This window comes from Eulemur rufifrons, chromosome 2 (assembly GCF_041146395.1).
Source record: "Eulemur rufifrons isolate Redbay chromosome 2, OSU_ERuf_1, whole genome shotgun sequence".
NCBI classification, from domain to species: Eukaryota; Metazoa; Chordata; class Mammalia; order Primates; family Lemuridae; genus Eulemur; species Eulemur rufifrons.
In genome coordinates, this window is record NC_090984.1 from 102,085,703 (window position 1) to 102,112,128 (window position 26,426).

General features: G+C 35.9%; 1 protein-coding gene across 2 annotated transcripts in view; it reads left to right on the forward strand.

Moving 5' to 3' along the window:
- Window positions 1-26,426, forward strand: part of TTLL5 (tubulin tyrosine ligase like 5) — a 276,452-nt gene that overhangs the window by 87,873 nt on the left and 162,153 nt on the right. For both annotated transcript variants that reach the window (XM_069489049.1, XM_069489040.1), the window contains 4 exons: window positions 8,013-8,075; window positions 19,539-19,696; window positions 20,643-20,943; window positions 25,678-25,798. In XM_069489049.1, the coding sequence (XP_069345150.1) occupies window positions 8,013-8,075; window positions 19,539-19,696; window positions 20,643-20,943; window positions 25,678-25,798 (643 nt within the window). The remainder of the gene's footprint in view (window positions 1-8,012; window positions 8,076-19,538; window positions 19,697-20,642; window positions 20,944-25,677; window positions 25,799-26,426) is intronic.

Consider the following 26,426-nt stretch of genomic DNA (forward strand, 5'->3'; position numbering starts at 1 on the left):
CAGCTCTATCCAGGATAATATATAAGGTGCTAATTCACCATTGTTTTTTGTAGCTGAGTAGTATTCTATGGTATACATACACCACATTTTATTAATCCACTCATATATTGATGGGCACTTGGGTTGTTTCCACATCTTTGCAATTGTGAATTGCACTGCTATAAACATTAAAGTGCAGATGTCTTTTTTATAGAATGCCTTTTGTTTTTGGGGGTAGATGCCCAGTAATGGGATTGCTGGATCAAATGGTAGATCTACTTGTATCTCTATAAGGTATCTCCATATTACTTTCCACAGAGGTTGCACTAGTTTGCAGTCCCACCAGCAGTGTATGAGCATTCTTATCTCTCCACATCCATGCCAACATTTGTTGTTTTGGGACTTTTTGATAAAGGCCATTCTCACTGGAGATAAGTGATATCTCATTGTGGTTTTGATTTTCATTTCCTTGATAATTAGAGATGTTGAGTATTTTTTCATATGTTTGTTGGCCATTCTTCTGTCTTCTTTTGAAAAGTTTCTGTTCTTGTCCTTTGCCCACTTTTTGATAAGGTTGTTTGATTTTTTCTTGCTGATTTTCCTGAGTTCTAAATAGACTCTAGTTATCAGCCCTTTATCGGATGTGTAGCATGTGAAAAATTTTGTCCCATTCTGTAGGTTGTCTGTTTGCTCTTGTGACAGTTTCTTTGGCTGTGCAGAAGCTTTTTAATTTCATTAAGTCCCATTTATTTGTTTTTGTTGTTGCTGTGATTGCCTTCCCAAAGATTCAACCAAGAGGCTCCTGGAATTGATGAATGAATTCAGTAAAGTCTCAGGATACAGAATCAATACACACAAATCAGAGGCATTCATATACACCAATAACAGTCAAACTGAGAACCAAATCAAAGACTCAATGTCCTTCACAATAGCAACAAAGAAAGTAAAATACCTAGGAATATATTTAACTAAGGAGGTAAAAGACCTCTACAGGGAAAACTATGAAACACTGAGGAAGGAAATAGCAGAGGATGTAAACAGGTGGAAAACTATACCATGCTTGTGGGTTGGGAGAATCAACATTGTTAAATGTCTATAGTACACAAAGTGATCTACAGATTCAATACAATCCCTATTAAAATACCAACATCATTTTTCACAGATATAGAAAAAATAATTTTACACTTCATATAGAACCAGAGAAGACCCTGTTTAACAAAAGCAATTTTAGGCAATAAGAACAAAATGGGAGGTATTAATTTACCAGACTTCAAACTATACTACAAAGCTGTGATTATTAAATCAGCTTGGTATTTGCACAAGAACAGAGGCACAGACCAGTGGAACAGAACTGAGAATCCAGATATAAAACCATCCTCATATAGCCATCTAATCTTTGACAGAACAGACAAAAACATACACTGGGGAAAAGCATCCTTATTCAATAAATGGTGCTGGGAAAACTGGATAGCCACATGTAGAAGACTGAAACGGGATCCACACCTTTCACCTCTCACAAAAATCAACTCATGGTGGGTAACAAACTTAAACCTAAGGTGTGAAACTATAAGAATTCTAGAAGAAAATTTTAGAAAAAATTTTATAGACATTGACTTCTTTATTGTTATGAAATATCCCTCTATCCTGATAATGTTCTTTGTTCTGAAGTCTACTTATGTGTTATAATTATTATACATATTATGTACATATAAATATATTTTATATATATATTTATATACTCCACTTCAGCTTTCTGATAACTGGTATTTGCATGGTATATCTTCTTCCACTGTTTTACTTTTAATCTTTCTGTGTCTTTATAGTTACAGTGGGTTTCTTATAGACAGGGTGTAGTTAGTGTTGATTTTTACATTTTAGTTTGATGGTGGCGAATTCCGTCAACTTATGTTTGTCAGAAAAAGTGTTTTGCTTTTATGTTTGGAAGATTATTTTAACTAGTTATAGAATTCTAGATTGATACTTTTTCCAGCACCTTAAAAATATCTTTTCATCATCTTCAGGCTTGCATTTTTCTAACGAGAAGTGTGCAGTAATTCTTATCTTTGTTCTTATATGCACAATGTCTTTTATTCTCAGCTTGCTTTTAAGGTGATCTTTTTATGTGTGGAATGATAGACAATAGAGACTTGAAGACAGAGAGTGTAGGAGGGGGTTACATGGTGAGAAATCACTTAGTGGATACAATGTATATTATTTGGGTGATGGATACCCTAAAAGCCCTGACTTAACCACTACCCATGTAACAAAATTATACTTGTACTCAATAAATTTATATAATTTTTAAAAAAAGATATCTCTTTATGATTGAATTTCGACAGTTTCATTATGATGTACCTGGGTGTCACTTTTTTGTTTCTTCCGCTTGGGTTTCATTGGACTTCTTGCTCTGTGGGTTTATAGTTTTCATCAAATTTGGAAAACTTTTGGCCTTTATTTCTTCAATTTTTTTTTTTCTATTTCCCTCCTCTCGTTTCTTCATTTGGGACTCTGGTTACATTTTACATTGGTTCACATTTTACCAGAAGTTCAGCTGCCTTCATATTTTTTCAGACTTTTTTCCTTTTCTTAATTTTGGATGGTTTTCTATTTCTGTGTGTCTCTAAGGTCATTCATCATTCTGTCTGCAGTGTGTAATCCTTTATTAATTCTATCTAGTGAAATAATCATTTCAGACATTTTATTTTTTATCTGTACAATTCCCATATGTTTCTTTTTATGTCTTCTTTTTTCTTTTTTTCATTATTTTCATGATTTCCTTTAGATCTTTGTATTATAACATTTATAATAACTGTTTTAAAATCTTTTTCTTATTCTGTTACCTCTCATTTCTGAGTCTGTTTCTATTGACTGGTTTTCCTTCTGTTTATGGGTCACATTTTTCCTGTTTCTTCACTTTTTTAAAATTGGATGCTGGACATTATAAATGTTACATTGTTGAGAGTTTGGATTTTATTTCCTTCTTTAAGCCCTGCTGAAGTTTTTTTGGGGGGTCAAGCACTTAAGGTACTTGTAGATAGCTTCATCTTTCAGGCTTATTTTTAAGCATTGTATAGTTCATTTAGAATAGTTTTTTGTCTAGGTCTAGGATAGTTCTACCACTAAAGACTCTTTTGGGGTATCTGTTAAAGGACCCCCGTCTTCATTGAGATCGCTCCATTCTGGCTGGTGGGACCTCAGTTCAAAGCCCCATGTGAACTCTGGGACTTATTTTGCTTACAATTCCTCCTTAATTGTTCTTTATCCTAACAGTTGTCCTGTAAACTTTCACCCTATACCTGAGCAGATTTGTATTCACCCAAAGACTCAAGGGTCCCTCATGATGATTTTTGGATATCTTATGCACAGCTTCTTCTTCTCTGGTACATTACTGTGAAAATTCTAGCTACTTCTAGAACTTTGATCTCTGTCATCTCTTCTCAGAGACTGTTTGGCTCTACTTGAATTTCCCCTTTTTCTGCATAGTTTGGAAATTGCCTCTAGGCAGAAAGGTAGAGCAATTGTAGGGATAACTTCAATTATTTTCCTCTGTCAGGGATCACAGTACTGTGTTGCCAGTTGTTTAATGTCTAAAAAAAGTTGTTTCAAATATTTGTATACTTTTCTAGCTGTTTATGGTAGGAGAGCAGGTCCTTTAGCAGTTATCTCTGATGTGTAGAAGCTGAATTCTCTTATTTAGTTTTAATTGCTTTTGAACTTTTTCTTTTAAAAAAGACATGTTCTATGTCTCTTGCATTTTTCATTCAGCATTATGCTACCATTAGTAAGTTTCATGTTGTTGCATATAGCTACAATTCATTCTTTTTCAATGCTTTTTTTATATTTTACTGTGTGTTTATACTGCTGTTAATTTTTCCATTCTCCTGTTAATGGACATTTGATTTCTTTCTGGTCTTTTGCTCTTAAGGACATCTGTGCTATAAATATTGTTGTATGTGTCTCCTGGCATACATCTAGGAGTGGAATTACTGTGCCATAAAATATATGAATGTTCAACTTTTTAAAAAGATAATAATGCTTAAAAAATGTAATGCCAAATTGTTTTCCGAATTGACTATGTAAATTTACACTCCTGTCAGCAATGCATAAGAGATCCTGTTGAACTATATCTTTGTTCATGGTACTGTCAGACTTAATTTTTGTCAATTTATTGGGTATGTATAAAACATCTTATTTTGGTCTTGATTTGCATTTCTCTGAGTGCTAATAAAGTTGAAAATTTGTGTACTTGTTTATGGGCAACACACTTTTTTTCCTCTGGCTTTTGACCTAGTTGGGATGTTAGCGGTTCTAAGTACAGACCTAGAACTTACAGGAATAAAAGAAAAGGCCAGTTTTTTGTTTGTAGTTTGTTTTATTTGGGAAACCTAGCTGTTCATAGACAAATCTTCCTTTTATCTTTCAAAGTATACTATCCATGTAGTTATACCTTATAAATACTTAGGAATTCAACAGAAAAATACTGCATGGGTTTCTCTCAAAATTAAAAGTGTATCTTTTGGTATTTTTTGAAGAATTTGATTTTTTGTACTTTGTAGAAAATATCTATTTTAATAATTAAAAGTGGAACCCTCTGCTTTTGAGTATTTCAAGAGATGGGACCCTAATTTGAATACCTTTTTTTAAGGAATCAAGTACAAATAATGTTGGAGTCTCTTAGGGAACTCCAATAATGGTACCTTTCTTTACTAGTTTGGTTTTGAACCAGTAGAGAAGTAAGACAAGGATTAGAATAGATGGAGACCAAGTTATCATCTTTCTTACCGATAAAGTCTAGGTTGGGAGACTTGATTATATCTGTCTACAAGCAAATACATTTCCTGTTGAACTTCAGAATTAGACAGATTTACATGCCTATTGTAGGCAAGGTTGGACTGAGGAGATATATATGTGTGTATGGGGAGCACCTGACTCTATATGAGCGGTAGTGATTATGTACTTCCCAGGGAGAGATTCTCCCCCAAGAGAAAGAAGGAAGATGCTCAATGGAGCCTGTTCTGTTTGTTCTTCCTAAATTATGAGTCATATTGGTAAATCAGGCTACCTCTCTTGGTAAATACGTTCTGAGAAAAGAGGCAGCAGGAGGCCAAGAACATTAAATTAATTGAGCTGCCATCACATAGAATGGGGGAGATGTGTTTATCTACTAACAAATAAATATGCCATTTTATTAATACATGTTTATTATCATCCAAGTATCTAGCACTATGCTTGGTTTTTTGGAGTAAAAAATAAATATTAGATGGGATCCCTGCCTTTTGAGGGTTAACAGCATGTTTATAGAGAAATTATTTGTATATATAATAAAAATAGCTCATATTTATGTAGCTCTTTGTAATTATTAATATAATGCACTTTGTACAAATCATTGTTATCATTCTCATTTTAATGACAAGGAAACTAAGGCTCAGTAAAATGATGTGACTTGTCCATGACCGCACAGTGGGACTTGAGTCAGGTGTTCTGACTCCAGATGCTCCTTTTTTCCTGCTCCATTCTTTAGCTTTCCTAGAAGAAAGTGTTTACTCTGTGAGACAGTATGATATAGGTTCCTCAGACATACAGTACAGACCAGAGTAGTTCAGACAAGGAATCTCTGCGAACTTGGAAAGGCATATCAGGAAGGCTTCATGCAGCAGAGTGGACGTGATCTGCTTTTTTCCTTTTTTTCTTGTTTTTTTGGTCACCTACGCTGGAGTGCAGTAGCCTCATTATAGCTCACTGCAACCTCGAATTCCTGGGCTCAAGTGATCCTCCTGCTTCAGCCTCTCGAGTAGCTAGGACTACAGGCGTGTTCCACCATACCTGGCTAATTTTTCTATTTTTTTGTAGAGTTGGGTCTCGTTCTTGCTCAGGCTGGTCTCGAACTCCTGGCTTCAAATGATCTTCTGGCTGCAGCCTCCCAAAGTGCTAGGATTACAGATGCGAGCCATCATGCCTGGCCTTGACCTACTTCTTGAAGGGTCGATTACAATAGATCCCCCTTATCTTCAGGGTGTACATTCCAAGACTCCCAGTGGATGCCTGAAACTGTGGCTAGTACCAAACCCTGCATAACCGACCCTTGAACAACACTGATCTGAACTGTGTGGGTGCACCTATGTGTGGATTTTCTTCCATGTGTGCCATCCCTGTGACAGCAAGACCAACTCCTCCTCATGATTTTCTTAATAACACTTTCTTTTTTCTAGCTTACTTTATTGTAAGAATATAGTATATAATACATATAACATACAAAATATGTGTTAATTGACTGTTTATGTTATCAGTAAGGCTTCTGGTCAACAGTAGGCTATTAGTAGGTAAGTTTTTGGGGAGTCAAAAGTTGTACACAGATTTTCAACTTGCTTAGGGGGTCAACTGTATATATTGTTATTCCTAAACATATATTCCTATACATATATACCTATGATAAAGTTTAACTTATAAATTAGGCATAGTAAGAGATGAATGACAATAACTAATAATTAAAATAGAGCAGTTATAACAATAGACTGTAATAAAAGTTATGTGCATGTGGTTTTTTGGAATTGCTCCGTACTCACCCTTATTATTCTTGTGATGATGTGAGATGATTCGATGCCTACATGATGAGATAAAATAAGGTGAATGCCAAAGGCATTGTGACATAGTGTTGGGCTACTGTTTACCTTCTGTATTCCTGAATCTGTGCAGCCATCCCCTACTTGTAGTAAATGGCTTCGTGTCACTTATTTCAGGGGATTCCTTGCTGAAGTCTTCCTGTAGGCTCAATGCTTTCTGGTGCAACATGCTGCTGTCAGTTGTTCATGTTTTCCACCCACAGATTTAATGCCTTTTCCATCTTAACTAAGTAATTATTATGCACTGTGACCATCACTTTTGCAGTTTGAGGTGCAACAGCAAAATTAGCACAAATTTCCTTTTCCTTCTTCACAATTTCACAGATGGAAGATTTGTTCTTATCTTAGCAACTTCAGCGTATGATTTTTTTTCCCTGAAGTCGAGAACTTTCACTTTTTCACTTAAAGGAAGCACATTATGATTCCTGTTTGACCTATCCAAATTGCCAATATCATTACTCTTGTTCTTTAGGGCCATTATTAAGTAAAATAAAGGTTCCTTAAACACAAGCATTGAATCACGTCAACATTGGTCTGCTAACTGAGACAGCTGCTAAGTGCCTAACGTGCGAGGAACATCTATAGTGTGGAGACACTGGAAAAAGGGATGATCCATGTCCCAGGTGTGAGGGAGCAGGATGGCTCCAGATTTCATGACACCACTTAGGACAGTGTGTAATTTAAAACTTATGAGTTCTTTATTTCTGGAATTTTCCATTTAATATTTTTGGACTGCAGCTGACTGTGGGTAACTGAAACCTTGGAGAAGGGGAGACTACTGTATAGATAAGTTGAGAGCGTGTGAGAAGATGTCCAGTCAGAGGCAAAGGATCAGTGGGAGGTGAGGTATGAGAGGCTTCTAAGGTGACTTGTCTGGCTGTACCACATATCAATGTTGGGCAACTGTGTGGAGAAAGTGTGATTGAATTGGTGGTATAGATTTTTGAAATTTGGAAAGTTTGGAAGAGAAAGTGTATGCCTCCTGGGGCAGACATTGGGGAGCCATCAAAAGCTCTTAAGTTGAGGAATAACATGATTGAAACAGTCTTCTATCTACATTTTCATGTCCTTTGTGTAGCTCCTGTTCATTTGACCTATGTGTAAACTTTTTGGTAAACAAATCTTTCGATCTTATTTTCTGAATTTAGTATGTCACCTATTATTAATCCAAGCAATACTACCTTTTCTTTTTCTATTTTCTAAATTAAGTCCTCTTTTTCTTTATTTTATTGTATTCTATTTGCTGCTACTCTAGTATTTTATCATTTTAATTTGAGCAACTGTGTCTTCCTTTGCCACTTTAGAAACAGTGTATAAGTACCCTGTCACTTCTATGCTTCCTTCATAGCTTTATTTCTACTTTCATCTTGAACTAAGCTTAAGAAATAACCAGTTTCCGTCTTTATTTTTCAGGTCCTACCTCGAGCACAAAACCTCTATGAACTATATGCTGGCAACACGCCTCTTCCAGGACAGGTGGGGATTTGCTAAACTTAGAAATTTAGGACTAGATCATAAGATTAGGAGACAGTACATGCAGAAGAAGGAAAGAGGCTTCATAAAAATCTTCATGTAAAATCTCTGATAGAAAAGTCTTCCAGAAAATATGAAATAATGCCTCATTTTCCCAGAATTTATCATTAACTCACAGCACTTTATAACATTTTCACAAACTAAAAATTAAACCATAAAGATCTGTGAGCAATCTTCACAGATGCCCTAAACTTTATTCTTCTAGGAAGGCTCTTCTTAGTGCCTTTATACTTTAGCTGCAATTTTAACAGACATGATTATCTGTTTTTTTAGACCAGAAGAGATTAGAACGATCAGATTAGAAAAAGTGGAGGGGAGGTAATTCACAAAATACACTGAGATTTGTAAAAAATGACAACTGATAATCTCAATGCAAGGGAAAATGGGGCAAAATGATGGAAAACAGACATTGGCATTTAAATAGCATAGCAGTCACAGACTACTCAGTCCGACATACTTTTGTATGTGAGACCTGTGACCTAACCACGTTGCATTTCAGTTCCTTAATTGATTGTTAAAATAAGGCACCGTAGTTATTTAGAGGAACTTATTCTGAGAATATATAAGCTTTTTTTTTGACGGATTCTTAAAATCGATACCCAGATTTCAGCCATTTCTTGTAATGTCATGATCTATTATTGTAAATAATGGGATTTACAATTTCTCTCTGTAAATATGTAGTAATTAACATTGTTTAAGTAATCACATTGTGTAGCTTGTCATCCCCTTCTCTGAAAACTTTTGCAAGGTTCTTTATGTTTAGAGTTGAGATACTTTGCCAGGATGTGTTCTGCTATGTCATTTTTCATTATTTTAGTTTTGCAGTGGGTAAGTCCTTTCAGTCTAAACATGTAAGTCTTTCAACTGTGGAAATGTTCCCTTTATTCTTTCTTTTCTCTCCTTGTGGAACTCATATTAGATAAATTTTGGCTCTGTCCTCCACATTTCCTTACTGTTTTCATACTTTTGATCTCATGTCTTAGCTTTAAATTCTTGAAGATTTCTTGAATTTTGTCTTCTAAAACTATAAATTGGTCTTCAGCCTTGTCTATTTTGTTATTTATTACCAGCACAGGAGAGGGTTGCTTGATTTACATTTTTTTGTTTGTTTGATTTTTGTTTTTTGAGACAGAATCTCACTCTGTCGCCTGGGCTAGAGTGCTCTGGCATTAGCCTCGCTTGCAGCAACCTCAAACTCCTGGGCTCAAGTGATCCTCCCACCTCAGCCTCCTGAGTAGCTGGAACTACAGGCACACGCCACCACGCCCAGCTAATTTTTTCTATTTTTAATAGAGACAGGGTCTTGCTCTTGCTCAGGCTGGTCTCAAACGCCTGACCTCCAGTGATCCTCCCGCCTTAGCCTCTTAGAGCACTAGGATCACAGGCTTGAGCCACTGCGCGCGGCCTCATTTGATTTTTTATTTTGGCAAATGTGATTTTAATATCCAAGAACTGTTTTTACTTTTTGATTAGTTTTCATATTTTATGGATATAATGTCTTTTCAAATCTCTTTGACTATGTTGATTAGTTTGTTTAAAGTTCCTTTATGTTTTTTTACATCATTTTAATTCTTCTGTATTAGTTCTATTTGTTCATCTTATTCTTTCTAGTTTTTACTGTAATATATCTGCAAATATTTGGTGATCTTGGATTATCCAGTCATATTTAGTAGTAATGGACTGTTTACTTAAAATAGGTAGTTTGCATGGGTTTTTTAACAAGTTGTATAGGTCTGTCTCTGAACTGACATGGATTCTGTGCTCAAGGCTGGATCTTTCCATACTTGGGTTTTCTGTGAGGGGGAAGGTGGGCAGAGCAGGCAATCTGGAGTCTACCGTACTAGCCAAAATTATGAAGCATTCACATAGGAGTAGCATAACAATAAAAAATTTGAGATATAATAATATATGTGCTTTCTTTATTAGCACATTAAATAACAAGACCCAGCAGTAGGTCTAATAACTACCATAATTTTCAAAGAATAAGTACTGACAGTATTTTGAGATACTTGTGACAGTTCTAAAGTAATATGAAAAAAAGATGTTATATCTTTTGGTAATGAAGTCATACTAATCCATTATGTGGATGGTTTCCTACATTTATGTGGAAGAAATGCTAAATTTCAATTAGGAAATGTAATTTTTTTTTCCCCATCCAAGTTAGTGTACTCCCTGCATTCTTTTTTCAGGCCCAGTTAACAACCCTTGTTTATAAAGCATTCTAAAATCTTTGATTTAAAAAAACCACAAATTTCCCTGTTTAGCATGAAAGGCTCTCATGATCTATTCTTACCTACCTTTTTAGCCTAATCTCCACTTTTCCACACCAACCCATGGCCAATCAGACCATATCTACTTGCTCTTTTATACCTCCTTATCCTTACGAAACTCCTCTTTCTTTGGAATGGACTTCAGTTCATCCCTAAATTCTTATAACTATGTTCTTCCTCCTCTGACCTAGACTAGGAGGTACTCCCAGCCCTTCTCTTATCCCTTAATCTGATTTAGACTCCTAGGTTATATTATAACTGCCTGTTTACTAACTTGTACCTTACAAGTTGGCTCTTAAGAGTAGGTATTTTGTTTTGCTTATCTTTGTCAGTATCAAGAATCTACCACATGGTAGGCGCACACAAACACATGTATTGAAAAAATGAAATTATGTTTGTTGGAAGTCTTAATAATTTCCAGTAAATTTGTTCTCTTCAATCTGAATTGATATTTTCCACTTGCAAATCCAATTGTGTTATTGTCAGAACCACTTTCAGACTAATCCTATACTCATTTCATTTGTTTTAGGTTAATTTTTTCTACCTTCCCCACCCTCTCAATTCCTCCCCTGTCTACCCATCCTGCCCTGGCATACAGTATCTTACTTACTGTCTTAACACTATGGCAGTAGTTGTAATGCTGGCTGCATATTAGTAACACCTGGAGATCTTGTAAATCATATTTATGCCCTGGTCACCTCTCCCCGCCAGAGTGAAGTATTGGTACTTATTAAAAGCTGCCCAGGTGATTGTAATGTGATGCCATGATTGCAGATTGCTGGAGAAAACTATTATCTGGGTGAAAAAGTTAAAATCATCTTGAGACTTTCTGATGATAATGTGACAGTATCAGGCCATTAGATTGGTAGAAGACATGGGAAAGGAAAGATAGGACATGTTGGGGAAGACTTTACCTTTTCACTCGATTCTTTTTATAGCTACAATCTACATGGCACTTATCTCTTTATAAAAAACCAATAGCAACGGTTACATGTTATGTAATTCTGTTTACATAACATATTTGAAATGACAAAATTTTAGAGTGGAAAACAGATTAATGGGGCAGAGGATAGGTAGGAGGCGTGTGTGATTATGAAAGGGCAGCTTGGAGGATACTTGGGGGGGAGGGTGACATAATTACTTAGTATCTCATCTGCAGTAGTGGATACAAACCTACACAGGTGATAAAATTATACTGATCCAAATAAACACATACACGAATTAGTACAAGTAGAACTGGGGAAATAAAAAAAAAGGTGTTAAGTGAAAGGAAATTGAATGAGGAGAGTGTTTAGAAAACAAAAGCCTATTTAAACATAAGTAGCACTTGATTCCTGTGGTTAGAGCCCAACCCTAGTTTAGAGGCAATGGGAAACATCTTTTTTATAGAGATTTTTTTTTTTAATCATGGAAAATCTATTTCTGATGAACATACTTTTTTAAAAAATTTTATTTCAGAGTATTACTGGAGTACAAACATTTTGGTTACATAATTTGCTTTCTTCCAGTTTGAGTCAAAGTTGTAAGTGTGCCTATCACCCTAATAGTGTACATTGTACCCATTAGGTGTGAATTTACTCATCCTCTCTTCCCCCCTCCCACCTGCTTGATTTCTGATGAGTTTTATTTCCATATATGCATCCTTTTTGAACTCCATAAGAATTGATCTTGCTTTTCTTTCCTAAAACAGTTCAATGAAAGTAGAAAGAACAATGGAGTCTCAGACCTAAGCCCTAGGTTAAAATGTAAACCTGTTAAGCTCTGACATTGGCAGGTCACAAAATTATCTTATCACCCTCCTTTATATAAATGGAGCTAATAACAACCTTCTTTAAATGGTGGTTGTGAGGAATAAGTGTAATCTACTTTGTAAATAGATAGACAAATGCAAGTAATTATTATAATTTTTCTCCAAAATTTATTTGTCCTTTCCCTTTTGTTTTTTATTGATCCTCCCTGAACTCACAGCACTCTGCTTTTCTCTGAGAATGTTCTCAATTTATCTGCTTTTCCCCAAAGATGCCCTTCCTGGCCAAGTTCCATGTTGAATCTCTGTAATAAAAATTTCAGGAGTGCATGTATGTGTAAACTGAAGAGAGACTATTTGAATAGCATTCTCTAACCCAGTTGTCCTTTCTACTTCTGTAGGGGAAACACAAGAAGAAGCTTATTGACAGGAAGAACACGGTAACTGAATTTTAAAAGTTGAGAAATTCTTTCCACGTGCATAATATGTGACCATGCACAGACTAAGCATAATACTTTACATAACCATTTTCAGTTTGGCTCAGCTTGAATAGTAACATAAAAAATGTTTCCTATTGGAAAAGTGTTCTGTGGCGACCTTTTACAAACTAAGTTTGAGATTTACTTTATTATAACTAGAGATATATCATTTCAACTAATAATAGTATTCTTGTTTGGCTGTGTGAGAGAGAACAGAGTATTAATGAGATTTCAAGACTATTGTCATGTTAGATTCAAATAAGAGTTTGTGTTTTGGCCTTGGCATACCTGAGGCATACAACTCTGTGCCATATGGGACTGAGCAGAATCTGCCTCCAGCTTGCCACAGAACTGGAAGTGTGCAAAATACCCGTGGCTTTTTATCTAGGCAGAGAAGAGAAAGGTCTTAGAGGAAGGACCACGATGGCTTTGCTTCACTGAAGGCTGCAATCACAACAAATACCCTTGAACCTAAACACACACCTTCTGGTTAGAGAAAGTTTGAATATTACATACATCTACTTTGTGCTTTACCTATTTAATAAGCAATATGATAACAATAGGAAAGAACCCTCCTATATCTAAGTTTTGTTTTGCATTTAAGAGTTAAGATAGGCTGGGTGCCTTGGCTCACACCTGTAATCCTAACACTTTAGAAGGTCGAGGAGGGAGGATTGCTTGAGCTCAGGAGTTTGAGACCAGCCTGAGCAAGAGACCCCATCTCTACTAAAAATAGAAAAATTAGCCAGGCGTCCTGGTATGTACCTATAGTTCCAGCTACTCGGGAGGCTGAGGCAGAAGGATAACTTGAGCCCAGGAGTTGGAGGTGACAGTGAGCTATGATGATGCCCTTGCACTCTACCCAGGGCGACAAAGAGAGACTCTGTCTCCCCCCAAAAAAAGAAAAGAAAAGAGTTAAGATAAACTTGGTTTCTCTTCCAAGCCTTTTAAAGCATAAATCTAATTTTTCTTTAAAGAAGGAACACATTATGATTGCTGCCATTTAATTAAGGGAAAACTGAGATCAAGTTTGTAGCTTGTTTCCAAATGAAAGTCACATCTAGTTTATAATTTTCTCCAGTTTTTAGTCAAGTAATATGCTTCCTAGAGTATACTGCTTCCTACAGTATACAATTTGGAAATTGGAAAAGAAAAGAAAAATATCTTAAACAATAGGAATATATAAAGATCAGTGGGTTCTGCCCTTTATTTTTTGGTACTCATTTTATATGGCCATCAATAGGGGTTTTTTGGTGTTGTGGAGGTGTAAGCAAATGAAAGTTGGCATATGATAGACCATATGCTGAAGCATGAAACACATCTTAATATATTTAAAAGGATCAAAATGATAGAGAATATATTCTTTGACCACAATGGAATTTGATATCAATACCAATAGGAAACCCTCAAGTATTAGGGAATTAAACAGTATGTTTCTAAATAATCCATGGGTCAAGGAGGAAATGACAAAGGAAATAGAAACTAAATACGAATATAACATGCAAGTGTATAACATCAAATGCTGCTAAAGTAGATGCTTTGGAGGAAATTTATAGCTTTAAATGCTTGTATTAGAAATTGAGGACTAAAATTACTGATCTTTTGTCCATTTTAAGAAACTAGAAAAAGCAGAATAACCCAAAGTAAGTAGAAGAGAAGAAATGATGAATGGCAGAAAATAAATAAATAAAAGACAATAAAATTAACAAAATCCAAAATTTATTTATTGGTAAACTAGCAGAATTGATAAGCTCTTAGGTAGACTGATCTAGAAAAAAGAGAAAACACTAATAATCAATATCAGATAGAAAAGAAAGGATATAGCTATAGACCCTACAGACATAAAACAGATACTAACGAGAAGAAAGGATTTTAAGGGAATGTTATTAACAACCTAATTCCATTACTTTGACAGCTTAGATGAAATGACCAAACTGCTTGAGGGAAGTGATATTTACCAAACTGATACCAGCTGAAATAGAAATTTTGAAGAGCCCTATGTCTATTAAGAAAATAGAATTTGTAATCAAAAACCTCCTACAAAGAAATTTCAGATTCACTGGTTTCACTGGTGAATTCTATCAAGCATATAAGGAAGAATAACATCAATGTTGCATAAACTCTTTCAAAAATATAGGAAGGGACACTTCTCAGTTCTTCTTATGGTGCCAGCATAACTATGATACCAAAACCTGATAAAGACATTAAAAAAGAAGGAAATTATAGACTAATATGATTCATGAACATAGACACAAAACTTCTTAAAAGAATATTAGCAAATCTAATCAATCCACCAATATATAAGAAGGATAATACATATGACTGGGATTTTCTCCAGTAATGGAGGTTTGGCTTAAAATTTCAAAATTAGTCAATATAATTCACCATGTTAATTAAAGGAGAAAACCTAGATGATCATTTCGTTAGATACCAAAGGAAAAAAAAAAAAGCATCTGATGAAATTCAACACATATTTTTGAGAAAAACTCATAGCAAATCAGGACTAGAAGGGACCTTATTCAATCTGATAATGGCCTTATATGAAAAATCTATTGCTTTCATCATATTTGTTAAACTATTGAAGGATTTTCCTTTATGGTTAGTAATAAGGTAAGATGTCTACTCATACTACTTTTATTCACACTGTACTTTAATTCCTAGGCAGTATAATAAAGCAAGAGGGGGAGGGAAGAAATACATATAGATTGTCTTTGTTTTTGGAAGACATGATCAGGTTAGTAGAAAATCGTAAGGTGTCTGCAGAATAACTACAAGAACATAAAAATGCATTTAGCAAGGTCTTAGGATACAAGATCAAAATCCTAGAATCTATTGCATTTTAATATATGATCAGTACATAATTGGAAAATGAAATTTAAAACCCATTTACAATAGCATTTGAAAATATGAAATACTTAGGCATAAATTTAACAAAACATGTTCAATACCTATACACCAAAAGCTATTAAATACTACTTAAAGAGATTAAAGCAGAACTAAATAAATGGAGAGACATACTATGCTCATTGATTGGTAGAATTAATATTTTTAAAATATCCATTCTCCTCAAATTGATCTAAAGATCCAGTGCTTGGGACTTGGATCAGAGTGGTGAAAAAAATAAAGATCCAATGCAATCTAAATCATTATCTAGTAGATTTTTTTGTGGAAACTGACCAACTTAAAAAAACTTTATATGGAAATGCAAAGGACTTAGAGTATCCAAAGTCATCTTGAAAACCACTTAGGGTACCTGACTTAATACTGAAATTCTGCAGTAATCAAGACTTTGGCAAATTGATCAATGAAACAGAATAGTGAGTCCAGAAATAGGACCACATTGATATGGCCATTTGATTTTCAGCAAAAGGTTCTATGTAATCCAATGGGAAAAGGAAACTCTTTTTAACAAACAGAGCTGAAACAACTGGATATCATATTTAAAAGCCAAGAACCCTCCCAACCCCTATCTCCCACAGAAATTATAGATGATTCATATACATAAGCACAAAAGCTATTACTATAAAACTTCTTGAGGAAAACACAGAATATCTTTGTACCTTTGGGCTTGGCACAAGTTTTTAGGCATGACACAGAAAGTAGTAAACAAAAATGATAAGTTAGATTTCTTTAAGATTAAAAATGTTGTAAGATACAATTAGGTAAATGATTTGGCAAGCTGTAAACTGAAGTTATTCATCAAACGTATATGACAAAGGATTTGAATCTAGAAAATATACAACTCAATAATAAAAAGACAACCCAGTAACAAAAGGATAAAATATTTGAACAGACACTTCAAAAGGAAGATATATGAATAGCTGATACACTCATGGAAGATGTGCTTAACAACATTAGTTAGCAGGGAATTACAAATTAAAGTCATGTTATAGCACTAAACATCTAGCAGAATGACTAATATTAGACTGCAACACCAAATGTTGGTGACAGTGTGGAGCTCACAGAATTCTGATAAATTGTCGTTGGCAGCATAAACTGGTACAAGCACATTAGAAAAAGAGTTTGGCAGTTTGTTAGAAAGCTTAGCAACTTCCACTTTGAGATCTTTACCCAGAAGAAATGAAAACCATCATCACAAAATGACTCGTACAAATATGTTCATAGTATTTTTATTCGTAACTCCTCCAAAGCAAGAAATAATCTAGGTGTCCAACAACAAGGGAGCAGATAAACTGGATTATTCAGACAATGGCCTACTACTCAGCAATAAAAATAGATGAATACTGATGCACACACATGAATGAATCTCAAAAACGTGCTGAATGAAAGAAGCCTTACACGGAAAGAGCTCATAGTGTATGGTTTCATTTTTATGAAGTTCTAGAACAGGCAAAACTAATACATGACGAAAATTCAGAACAGTGATTGCCTTTAGGGTACTAGGGAGGGATTGACTAGGAAGGAGCATGAGCACTTTCTGAGGTGATAGTAATGTTAGAGTTTGGGTTATATAGCTCTAGGTGTTTGTCAAAACTTATTAAATGGACATTTGATATTTGGGTATTTCCCTGTGTGTGATCTTTATCACACCAAAAAAATCTATAAAACAAATACTGAACTCTACATAGTAATGATATGCATGTTGAAATGTTTAGGAGCAGATTGCACTGATATCTGTCTGTAACTTTGAAATGCTCTAAAAATTAGATGCATTGATGGATGGATAGAGGAATGTATGGTTGGATATGTAGGTGATGAAACAAATACAGTAAAATGTTAATTATAGAAACTAGGTGGTGGGTAAGTATATGGATGTTTACTGTACAATTCTTTAAACTTTTCTGTTTTAAATATTAGTATTTTCATAGTAAAATGTTGGAAAAATAGAATGAAATACATGTAGTTAAAAGGTACTACAACTTATTTGTAGGAAATTCAATTGCTTATTAATTAACCATATTTATAAGTCAGCTATATGCTGCGAAATCTCAGAAGCATCACATATACAGAGATCAGCAAGACAAGCATGGTCCTTACCTTCATAGAACTTGTAATTCTTGTTTGTCAGATTCACACTTTGCCCAGAATTCCCTATCCTCCATCTCTCATACTATTTAGGATTTATCTGTTTATCCAGAACAGATAAACTATGAAGTATCTTAGTTCACAGTTATTTAAAAATATCTCTAGAGGAATAGCTTCTCCATATCTCTGAGCTTTTAGGATTCATGCTTTCAGAAGCTTTTTATTGAGTTTTTATTGATAATTTTCCCAAAAGAAACCTCTTTTTCTCCTAAAGAATAAAGTTATTGGCAATGTAGGCAGAAACACTCTTGTTTATATAATGAACATGAGCATAAATGCTGGGCTTTAATTTATTAGGGTATCCAGTTAACTTCCACTCAATGACCCAAAATATTAAGCTGTCTGAAATCACATTAAGTTTTTAAAAGATATGTCCTTAGAGGAAAATTTGTGTGTTTATAGGATAGAGATGTCAATATTAAGCTATGCCCATGTTTGCCTATACAATTACCAAATTTAACTAACTTGGCCAGTTATTAAATAAATGGTTTAAATGATTCTATTTTTCTATCATATTTGTATTATTTTTTATTATTTAATTGGTTAGATATTTTCATAGCTGTGGAGGGGGTTAGTCTCTGGGATTTAGTTAAGATAGGTTTGAACTATTTTTGAAAGTTCATTAATTAGCTTCCCAGTGTCAAGACCTTCCTGGTCTTGGCTCAATGCCCTGCTTTGGAGAGAAGACCTCCAAAAGATTTACTATCCATTCCATCCACCCAGAAATCCCTGTTAGAAAGTCCTAAATAGACCAAATTACACAACCTTTCTATCATACTCAGAGACTGAAAACTCTCAGAGGAGTTAGGATGATTCCTTGACATAAGAGGGAACACACTTTTGAGTTCTAGAGAGTTCAGAGCCAGCCAGTTAAAGTTTGAGTTCTGAGTTTACAGAGTTGGCTGCATGCTTTCAGACACTGATGGGGATACATCTTTGACCTCATAACTCAAAGCCCTCTCTCTTTTTGGTGATTTGGTTATGTCTGCTTGTCCTGTACTGCCTAGTCCTTGTTTGGACTGGGCCTGATATCTGTCACATACCTAATTCAGGATTTCTTTTACTTTAATGCCTAATATAGTTGCTGCCAGCCCCTTTTCCTTATCCCATTTCTCACCCATGGCCTGATTAAATTTGGCCTTGTCCTATATCTGCCCCCTTCCCTTGTCTGTGCCTCTGAGTCTAACTCCTGACCTGCATTCAACACCTGGAGAGTCCCTGTCACCTCTCCCCACCTCCTCCCATAGCCAGCGGGGTGGAAGCCTTGGCAGTTCCTCATGAGAGAATGCTCGAGATGTACTGAGTCTCTGGGTCTTCGTACCTTTTCACTAAGACACTTTCCCTGTGAGTTTCAGTTAGCTCGGTGCTACCTGCCGTAGTCACAGGTTATCAGCCATTTTCCCCCTCATCTCAACCTCGGCTAAATCTATATCTGTTAGATTTTGTGTACATTTAAAAGAATGATTTATGTAATGCTGAGTAAGTCATAACAAATAGCAATAAAACAAACACCTTTTGCCACCACTCAGCTTAAGAATTAAAATGTTGTCCTTTTTAACATGTAAGGTATTGGGTAGCACTTTATAATTCCTAAAGTAAAGGAATAGTATCACTGAATACTTAAAGGTACTTAAACATTATCTTCAGATATGTAATTTTTTCAGAACATTTAACAAATTGAGATAGTCCATTAGTGAGGTTTTAATGTAGATTCCAGTATTCCCCTTTATCTGTCATGCCTTTTAGAATTCACTAGAGTTACCATACCCAGTCCGTCATAAATACAGAATTCTGTTAAGCTTACCCTTAGAATAAAGGAGAGAACTTTCCAAAGGCTGTAGCTACCATATTGTTTTTCCCCTAGAATGACTGCTGATGGAGCACCAGAATTGAAGGTAGAGAGTATGAATTCCAAGGCCAAGCTGCATGCTGCTCTTTATGAGAGGAAGCTCCTATCTCTGGAGGTGCGAAAACGTAGACGACGGACTGGCAGATTGAGGGCAATGAGGCCAAAATACCCAGGTACCTGCTGGTGAGCTTTCACCAAACTCCATTATCTGGGTTTTGCCAGACTCAGTTAACCAGCTGCTTACTCAATATTTAATGAGTCAGAACCTTCTTAAGGTTCACATACATTTTTTTTTTTTTGTATAATCCTTTTTTCTGAAACTTAATTTCAAAAGGATAAGTTTTTAAGCCTTCCATTCTATAATATTTGTATTGAAGAGTATCTGAAGCACACACATTTTGGCTTTTACTCTTATTCCAGCATCATACAAATACCTGATACTTTGGAAATATTAGCATGAGTTTAATGGAACCTTGAGCATTACTGTTCAGGTTTTATACAATTAGGTAAGTCCGGTTCATTCTTTGCCATTGCTGAATGGCATACCTATTTTAGGCAAAGTAGAATTTCTTTCTCTGCAGCTTCTCCCATGTTGCAGGTCTATTTGTAATTGATAGACTGACTTTTTTCCCTTTTTCTCCCTTTTTTGTGGAGCACCTATATCAGGCAACATGTTAGTCACTGGCATTTCATTGGTGAATAAAAAAATATATGGTCTCTGTTCTCATAGAACTTATAAGGCAGTAAAGAAGGATAATGAATAACATAGGACAGGAAGATAAGCCCTGCTCTCTGTACCTCCATGAAGTGTGCTTTTCTAAAATCCTCTAACACACTGTAGAAATTACTCAACCAAGGATTTTTTTTGTTTGTTTTATTTTGTTTTTGCTTTAAGTTGGAGGAGAGCCATTGGTATGACAGAAATAACAAATTTAATGAAGATCCTTAATAGGTTCTTAGAATATATGATTAAAGAGTGACATGTGGTTGCCATTAATTTTGTATCTTATTTGTTGTTTATTAAGAAATGGGTTTTTACTAAAAAGATAAAAGGAAGGTTTTGGGAGAGAGGAAAATTTAATCCTTTTTTCAGCAACATTAGTGATTCTTCGCATTTAGTGATTACCCAACAAGCTGAAATGAATGTTAAAACTGAGACAGAGAGTGACGAAGAGGAAGAAGTTGCATTAGACGATGAAGAACAGGAAGCTTCCCAGGAGGAGTCTGCAGGGTCTCTTGGAGAAAATCAAGCCAAATATACACCCTCATTGACTGTTATGGTAGAAAATTCACCCAAAGAAAATTCCTTGAAAATTCCTGAATGGAATAATAAAGGTGAACAATGCTGCAAAACTGGAACTCAGGAGCCAGAGCCTAAATTTAACCTGATGCAGATTCTGCAAGACAATGGAAATCTTAGGTACGTACCTTTTGTAATTATAGTAGTAAAACTAATAGCTAACGTGTACTGTGTACTAGGTACTGTTTTATAGTCATTTTTCATTTAATATTTATGGAAGTCTTATGAAATAATGACTATGATTACACATGGCTATTATTAAGGACACTGAGTCTTAGAGAAATTAAGTAACTTGTTCAAGATAGACCCTACAGTACAAACCCAGGTTTCATTGTCTCCACAAATATTTATTGGGTGTTTGTATGAGTCACTAAGAGGACAAGGTGTCTGGGACAAGGAGCTCAACTAGCTCATGATTTAGTGTGGGAGACACTTAAAAGGCTGGGGCTAAGACCCAGTATGAGCAAATTGATTGGTCTGGCTTGGGAGGGCTAGAAAGGCACTGTAAGAGGCAAAATTTGAATCAGGTGTTGACTGATGAGTAGGATTTCAGGAGGTTTGGGAGGTGACAGGTAAGCGTGGGAGTGCTAGATAGAGGAAACAAAGGCCTAGAAGTGTGACAGTACAGTCATTAATTCAGTCCCTCAGCAGGTTTTTATTGAGCACTTGCACTCTGCCAGGAATTGTGCTAGGCCATGTTGTGTTACTATGGGGACCAAGACAGGATCCTGGAGCTTACAGTCTGGTGGAGAAGACTGATAGTAAACAAAGAAATAAGGTCATTTCAGGCAGTGAGAGATGCTATGGGGACAATAAGACAGTGTAATATTAGAATGTAATAGAGCAGAGGGTTACTTAGAACTTAGAATGAGGTGATCAGGCATGAAGGCCTTTGAGGTGAGTCCCAAATGATGAGGAGTCAGTTGTGTGAATATTTAGGTTGTAAAATACTCCCAGAAGAATAGCAAGTACAAAGGCCCTAAAATTATAGTGAGCTTATTGTGTTTATGAAATACAGACTAGAGTAGTAGAATTACATGGAGAGAAGAGCATGGTAAGAAATGAGACTAAAAAATTTTGGATGTTGTTAGATTGTGAAGGGCCTTAAGAGGAGCCTGGGCTTTACTTTTTAGATTTTTTTTTTTTTTTTTTTTTTTAAGAGATAGGGTCTTGCTCTGTTGCCTGGGCTAGAGTGCAGTGGCATCATCATAGCTCACTGCAGCCTCCAACGCCTGGACTCAAGTGACCCTTCTGCCTCAGCCTCTCAAGTAGCACACCCAGCTAATTTAAAAAAAAAAAAAAAAAATTCATAGAGACAAAAGTTCTCGCTGTGTTGCTCAGGCTGATCTCAAACTTCTGACCTCAAGTGATCCTCTTGCCTTGGCCTCCCAAAGTGCTAGGATTATAGTTGTGAGCCCCCACGGCTGTCCTCTAGGTGATTTTTAAGCAGATGAATGATATAGTGACATGTTGTTTTAGAAAGTAAATTCTGATTGCATTGTGGGCTAGTGATGGATGATTGTAGAAACTACAGGCAGGGAGGTGAGTTAGGGAATATTAGACTTGTCCACAGCCAGGAAGTTGGAGGCCTTGATCAGGTCAATGGCTATAGGAATGGAAAGAATTGGATGGACTTCGTGAAATTTGTAAGGTAAAATTGACAAGACTAAGTTTTCCACATTTGGCAACTTGCTGATGCCATCAGTCAAAGCAGAGGAACACAGTAGTTGATTTCATAATAGAAATAATGTGTTTCATTTGAGACTCAGTGAGGGGGAAATGGTCTGGGCTGAAGTCCGGTAGACAGGTGAAAATATAGCCTTGGTAGGTCAAGGTGGAACAGGATTATGCAGTTGATAGTTAAGGCCTTCAGAGTAAATGAGATTATTCAATTCCATTTAGTTCAGCAAGGAGAAGAGGAAGAGAATTGAGCCCTGGGAATACCACTGTTCAATGAGTAAATCAATAAAAAGACCAAGAAGTAGCAGTTAGAGATAGGCATTAAAACTAGGAGGGAGCAGTGTGGCAAAAGCTACAAGATGAGAGTTTGAAGTCTATAGAGTGCCCCGGACAGCCCAAGTTAAGACAAGCAGTGAAAAGAGACTCCTGGATTTGTGACCTAGAGCCAACTTTGTAGATGGAAGAGCAGTTGTGAGCTGAGAAAATAAGAAAGCAAGTGTGTACTAACTGTCAAAGGGTTGGCAATGAAAGGAAGATAAGAATGCATCAGGGAGAGAGCCCGCTAAAGATAGGGATTCTGGAGCTTATTTATAGACCAAGGGGAAGGATTTGATGAGAAGAGGATTAGAGATGCAGATATGGATGTATTGGTGGAGAAGGGTCCTAAAGGAAGGTGGAAAGAGGTTAGTGGAGGGGTATCACTTACTGTAAGTCAGAAAGAAAGGATTATTGATGAAGGCAATAGGTAGAAGTTAAAGAGCAAGCAAGTTTAGGTATTTATGCATGGTGGCCTTTATTTTTTAACTTAGAGGCCACTTATGCTGAAAGGTTGGAGAGTGACATTAGGGTCTGGAGGGACAGAGTTAAGGTTTGGAACAGTGTCATGGAGAATGAGAATAGTTGCATTAGTGGAGAACAAAGAAAGCTCATTCAGAAGATCTGGGCTTTGACTTTTTTGGTGCTACCAACTGGCTATGTGGTCACAGGCAAGTTAAAGAGCTTCTGTAGGCCTCAGTTTCCTTTTCTGTCAAGCCAAAATGTGGAGTTAGACAAGTGTTTTTCAGAGTACTTTCTGGAGGGAGAAAAGATTCCACTGAATTGAAAACAGAGCATTTGAAAACCACTGGACTGTATTCTGATATCCTTTCCAGCAATAACATTCTCCTTAGTTGTTGTAGAAATAAATTATTTCTTCATAAATCTTATGGATCTCACTTTCAAGGAGTAAACTGTTATTAATTTCAGGATGTGTTAGTATAAACCAGTGGTTTTTAGATTGTGTACCCACCCTGAAGCTGCCCATTGTCCTGTGCAGTGTCTCAGGGGTTACTGAAGGGCTTGGGGAAGGTCCATGGCAAGGGTTCAAGACTCTAGGCACAGACTCCTTGTTGTATATTTTATATACTGAGGATCTACATAACCTTTTGTTTTTTAAAAGTAGGTTTCTTTGGTAGAAATCATTCTGGTTGTCATTCATTCATCTTTTTTTGGTTGTTTGTTGCAAATGACTAATTGAGCAATGTGTCTAGGACCTTGAAGATAATCTCAGAATTAACATCCCTGGGATCTCCTTAATAAGGTTTATAGAAACAGAAAACTCAGTACTTGTTCATTTGATTTGCAACAATGATTTGCAACAAAACAATGGTTAAAGTCTCAACTTATGAGCAATAATTCCCTTATTGAAAAGACCTTCATGTTTTATGATAGTATAAGGGGATTGATCAGTGAAATTGGATATTCTGCTACATTTGGAGATATCTGAAACATGCTATTTCTTGCTCATCATATTGCAAGTGAATTCATTGAACAAAGTTGAGGATCTTTTAAATTTATTTTGACTTGAAAATAATTTGTTGTGGAGGTGAAGCTTATGGGAATGATTGAGGGAAAAGTGGCATATGCCCTATAGGTGAACAAGAGTATAATTATTGTCTTTGTTGAGAAGTACTTGAAGATACATATTTATTGTTTCAAAGTCATATTGTGCTCCCATAAATGATCCCTGTTAGTAAGAAAGATCTAGCCTTATTCATAGTTCATGTTCCAAAGCTCTTATGTATTAAGCTCTCAACAGCAAATCCACTCCCCAGCCTGACTCCCCTGCCCTCCAGTTCTCCAGCACACACATGGAAGCTAGACTGGGCCCTCTTAGGATTTCCAGTTTACTCTGGACAAATTCTTCATCCTAACCTTGGGGGAACAGTGAGTAGAAAGCATTCAGTGATTGCATGTGTGAGGATTGTAAACAAAGTTTGTGTTGGGCCCTAATCTTCGCTGATGTAATTTTGGCTACAGTGTCAGAAGGCCGATCAGCTGAAGTAACCAAAAGCTCGCCTAAAAGAAAACAGATCTGCTGCAATTGGCAGCTAAAGTGAATATCATCAGTGTCTCTCTGGTACTTCTGTCTTTCTAACTATAGCTTGATCAGTTTCCTTGTTTCCAGCCTAGACCACCAGGCAAAAAGTAGATGGGTTCTTCAGTGATGTTGCTGAGGTGCCTTTCACTATATTTAAGGGTTTCTTTCTCCCACTGAACATCTGGGCTTGTCCTGGCCCATCAGTTCATCTATGCCAAACTCTGTTGGACCTCACTCATTTGTTCTGGGCTCCAGCCACTGCTGTCTTGTAGTTGAGAAAAGCATGACCTTAAAATTTAGTCTTAAAAGGTCCTTTGTAGGATTTATCTGTTTCCTGCTTTGGATGTTTTTACACACTAGAAATATTAGTTACCATAGCAAAATCCACACTTTCTCACTAACTGATAAGTTTGTTCTTGAGGACCTCCAATGAAAAAAACCTTTTCTCCTTAATACAATGGTTCTTGTGAAGAGTCAATACTTCTCATGTTCTTTCCCCCAAGAAAGTTGTTTAAAAGTTCAAAAAGATAAGGTGATGAATAGGAAACCTGAGTTTCTGTTCTTATTTTTTTCCCCCATGCTAATAATGGAAAATAAATAGAATTCTCCATCTCTGATTCTTTTAATAGGAAAAAAAAATTTAAGCCTCATGTGCTGTTTAGAAGGAGTCTTATTCAGTGGCTATAAGACGGGCTTCATATTTCTTAGCCATCCTGATACAAGTATCCTCAAAGATCACTTTGAGAGAGGCAGGTACACATTTGATAGGCTTATAATTCTGTCTCTTAACGGTATGTTGTTTTGGATTTCTATAGCAAAGTGCAGGCCCGAATAGCATTCTCTGCCTATCTCCAGCATGTTCAAATTCGCCTGATGAAAGACAGTGGAGGTCAGACGTTCAGTGCCAGTTGGGCTGCCAAAGAGGATGAACAGATGGTGAGGCTCTTCTTATTGGAACCTTTGTTCTTTCCCTTTTTTTTTTTTTCTTTTTTTTTTTTTCTATTAGGATAAAGCAATATATTATTCCGGTGAAAGGATTGTTACATAATAAAGTTTCTAGATTTCTCATATTCAAATGTGAAGCAAATTTTTCATCTGGAGCTATGTTCATTGCACCATGTAGTGAGGGCATCAGTTTATTTCATTTTGAAATGCAAATTGATTTCTAATTGATGTTAAGCCCTGTGCAAAGCCCTCAAAAAGAATAACAATTTACAGTCCTTTCTCAAGCAAACTCACATTTTATTAACTCTTTGTGGTAGGCATTATCTATTTTAGAGATGGGGAAACAAAGACCTAGAGAAGCCAAGTCTGTTGTTCCATAGCTTGTATTTTTAGTGAAACTGTAACTTGAACTTAGCTGTTATATTTGTACATTACTTGTTCTTCTATTGTTTTCATGTATCATAAGGCATTTATTTTCTGTCCTGAGGAGTCAAGTTAGCTCTTCGAAAGTCAATACCTTGTCATGGGACCTCTCAGAATGCACTGTCCCATAACTTCACATTTTTTCTTTACTAATTGTAACTTTATAGGATTCTTAGATTACTGGAATCAACTTGTG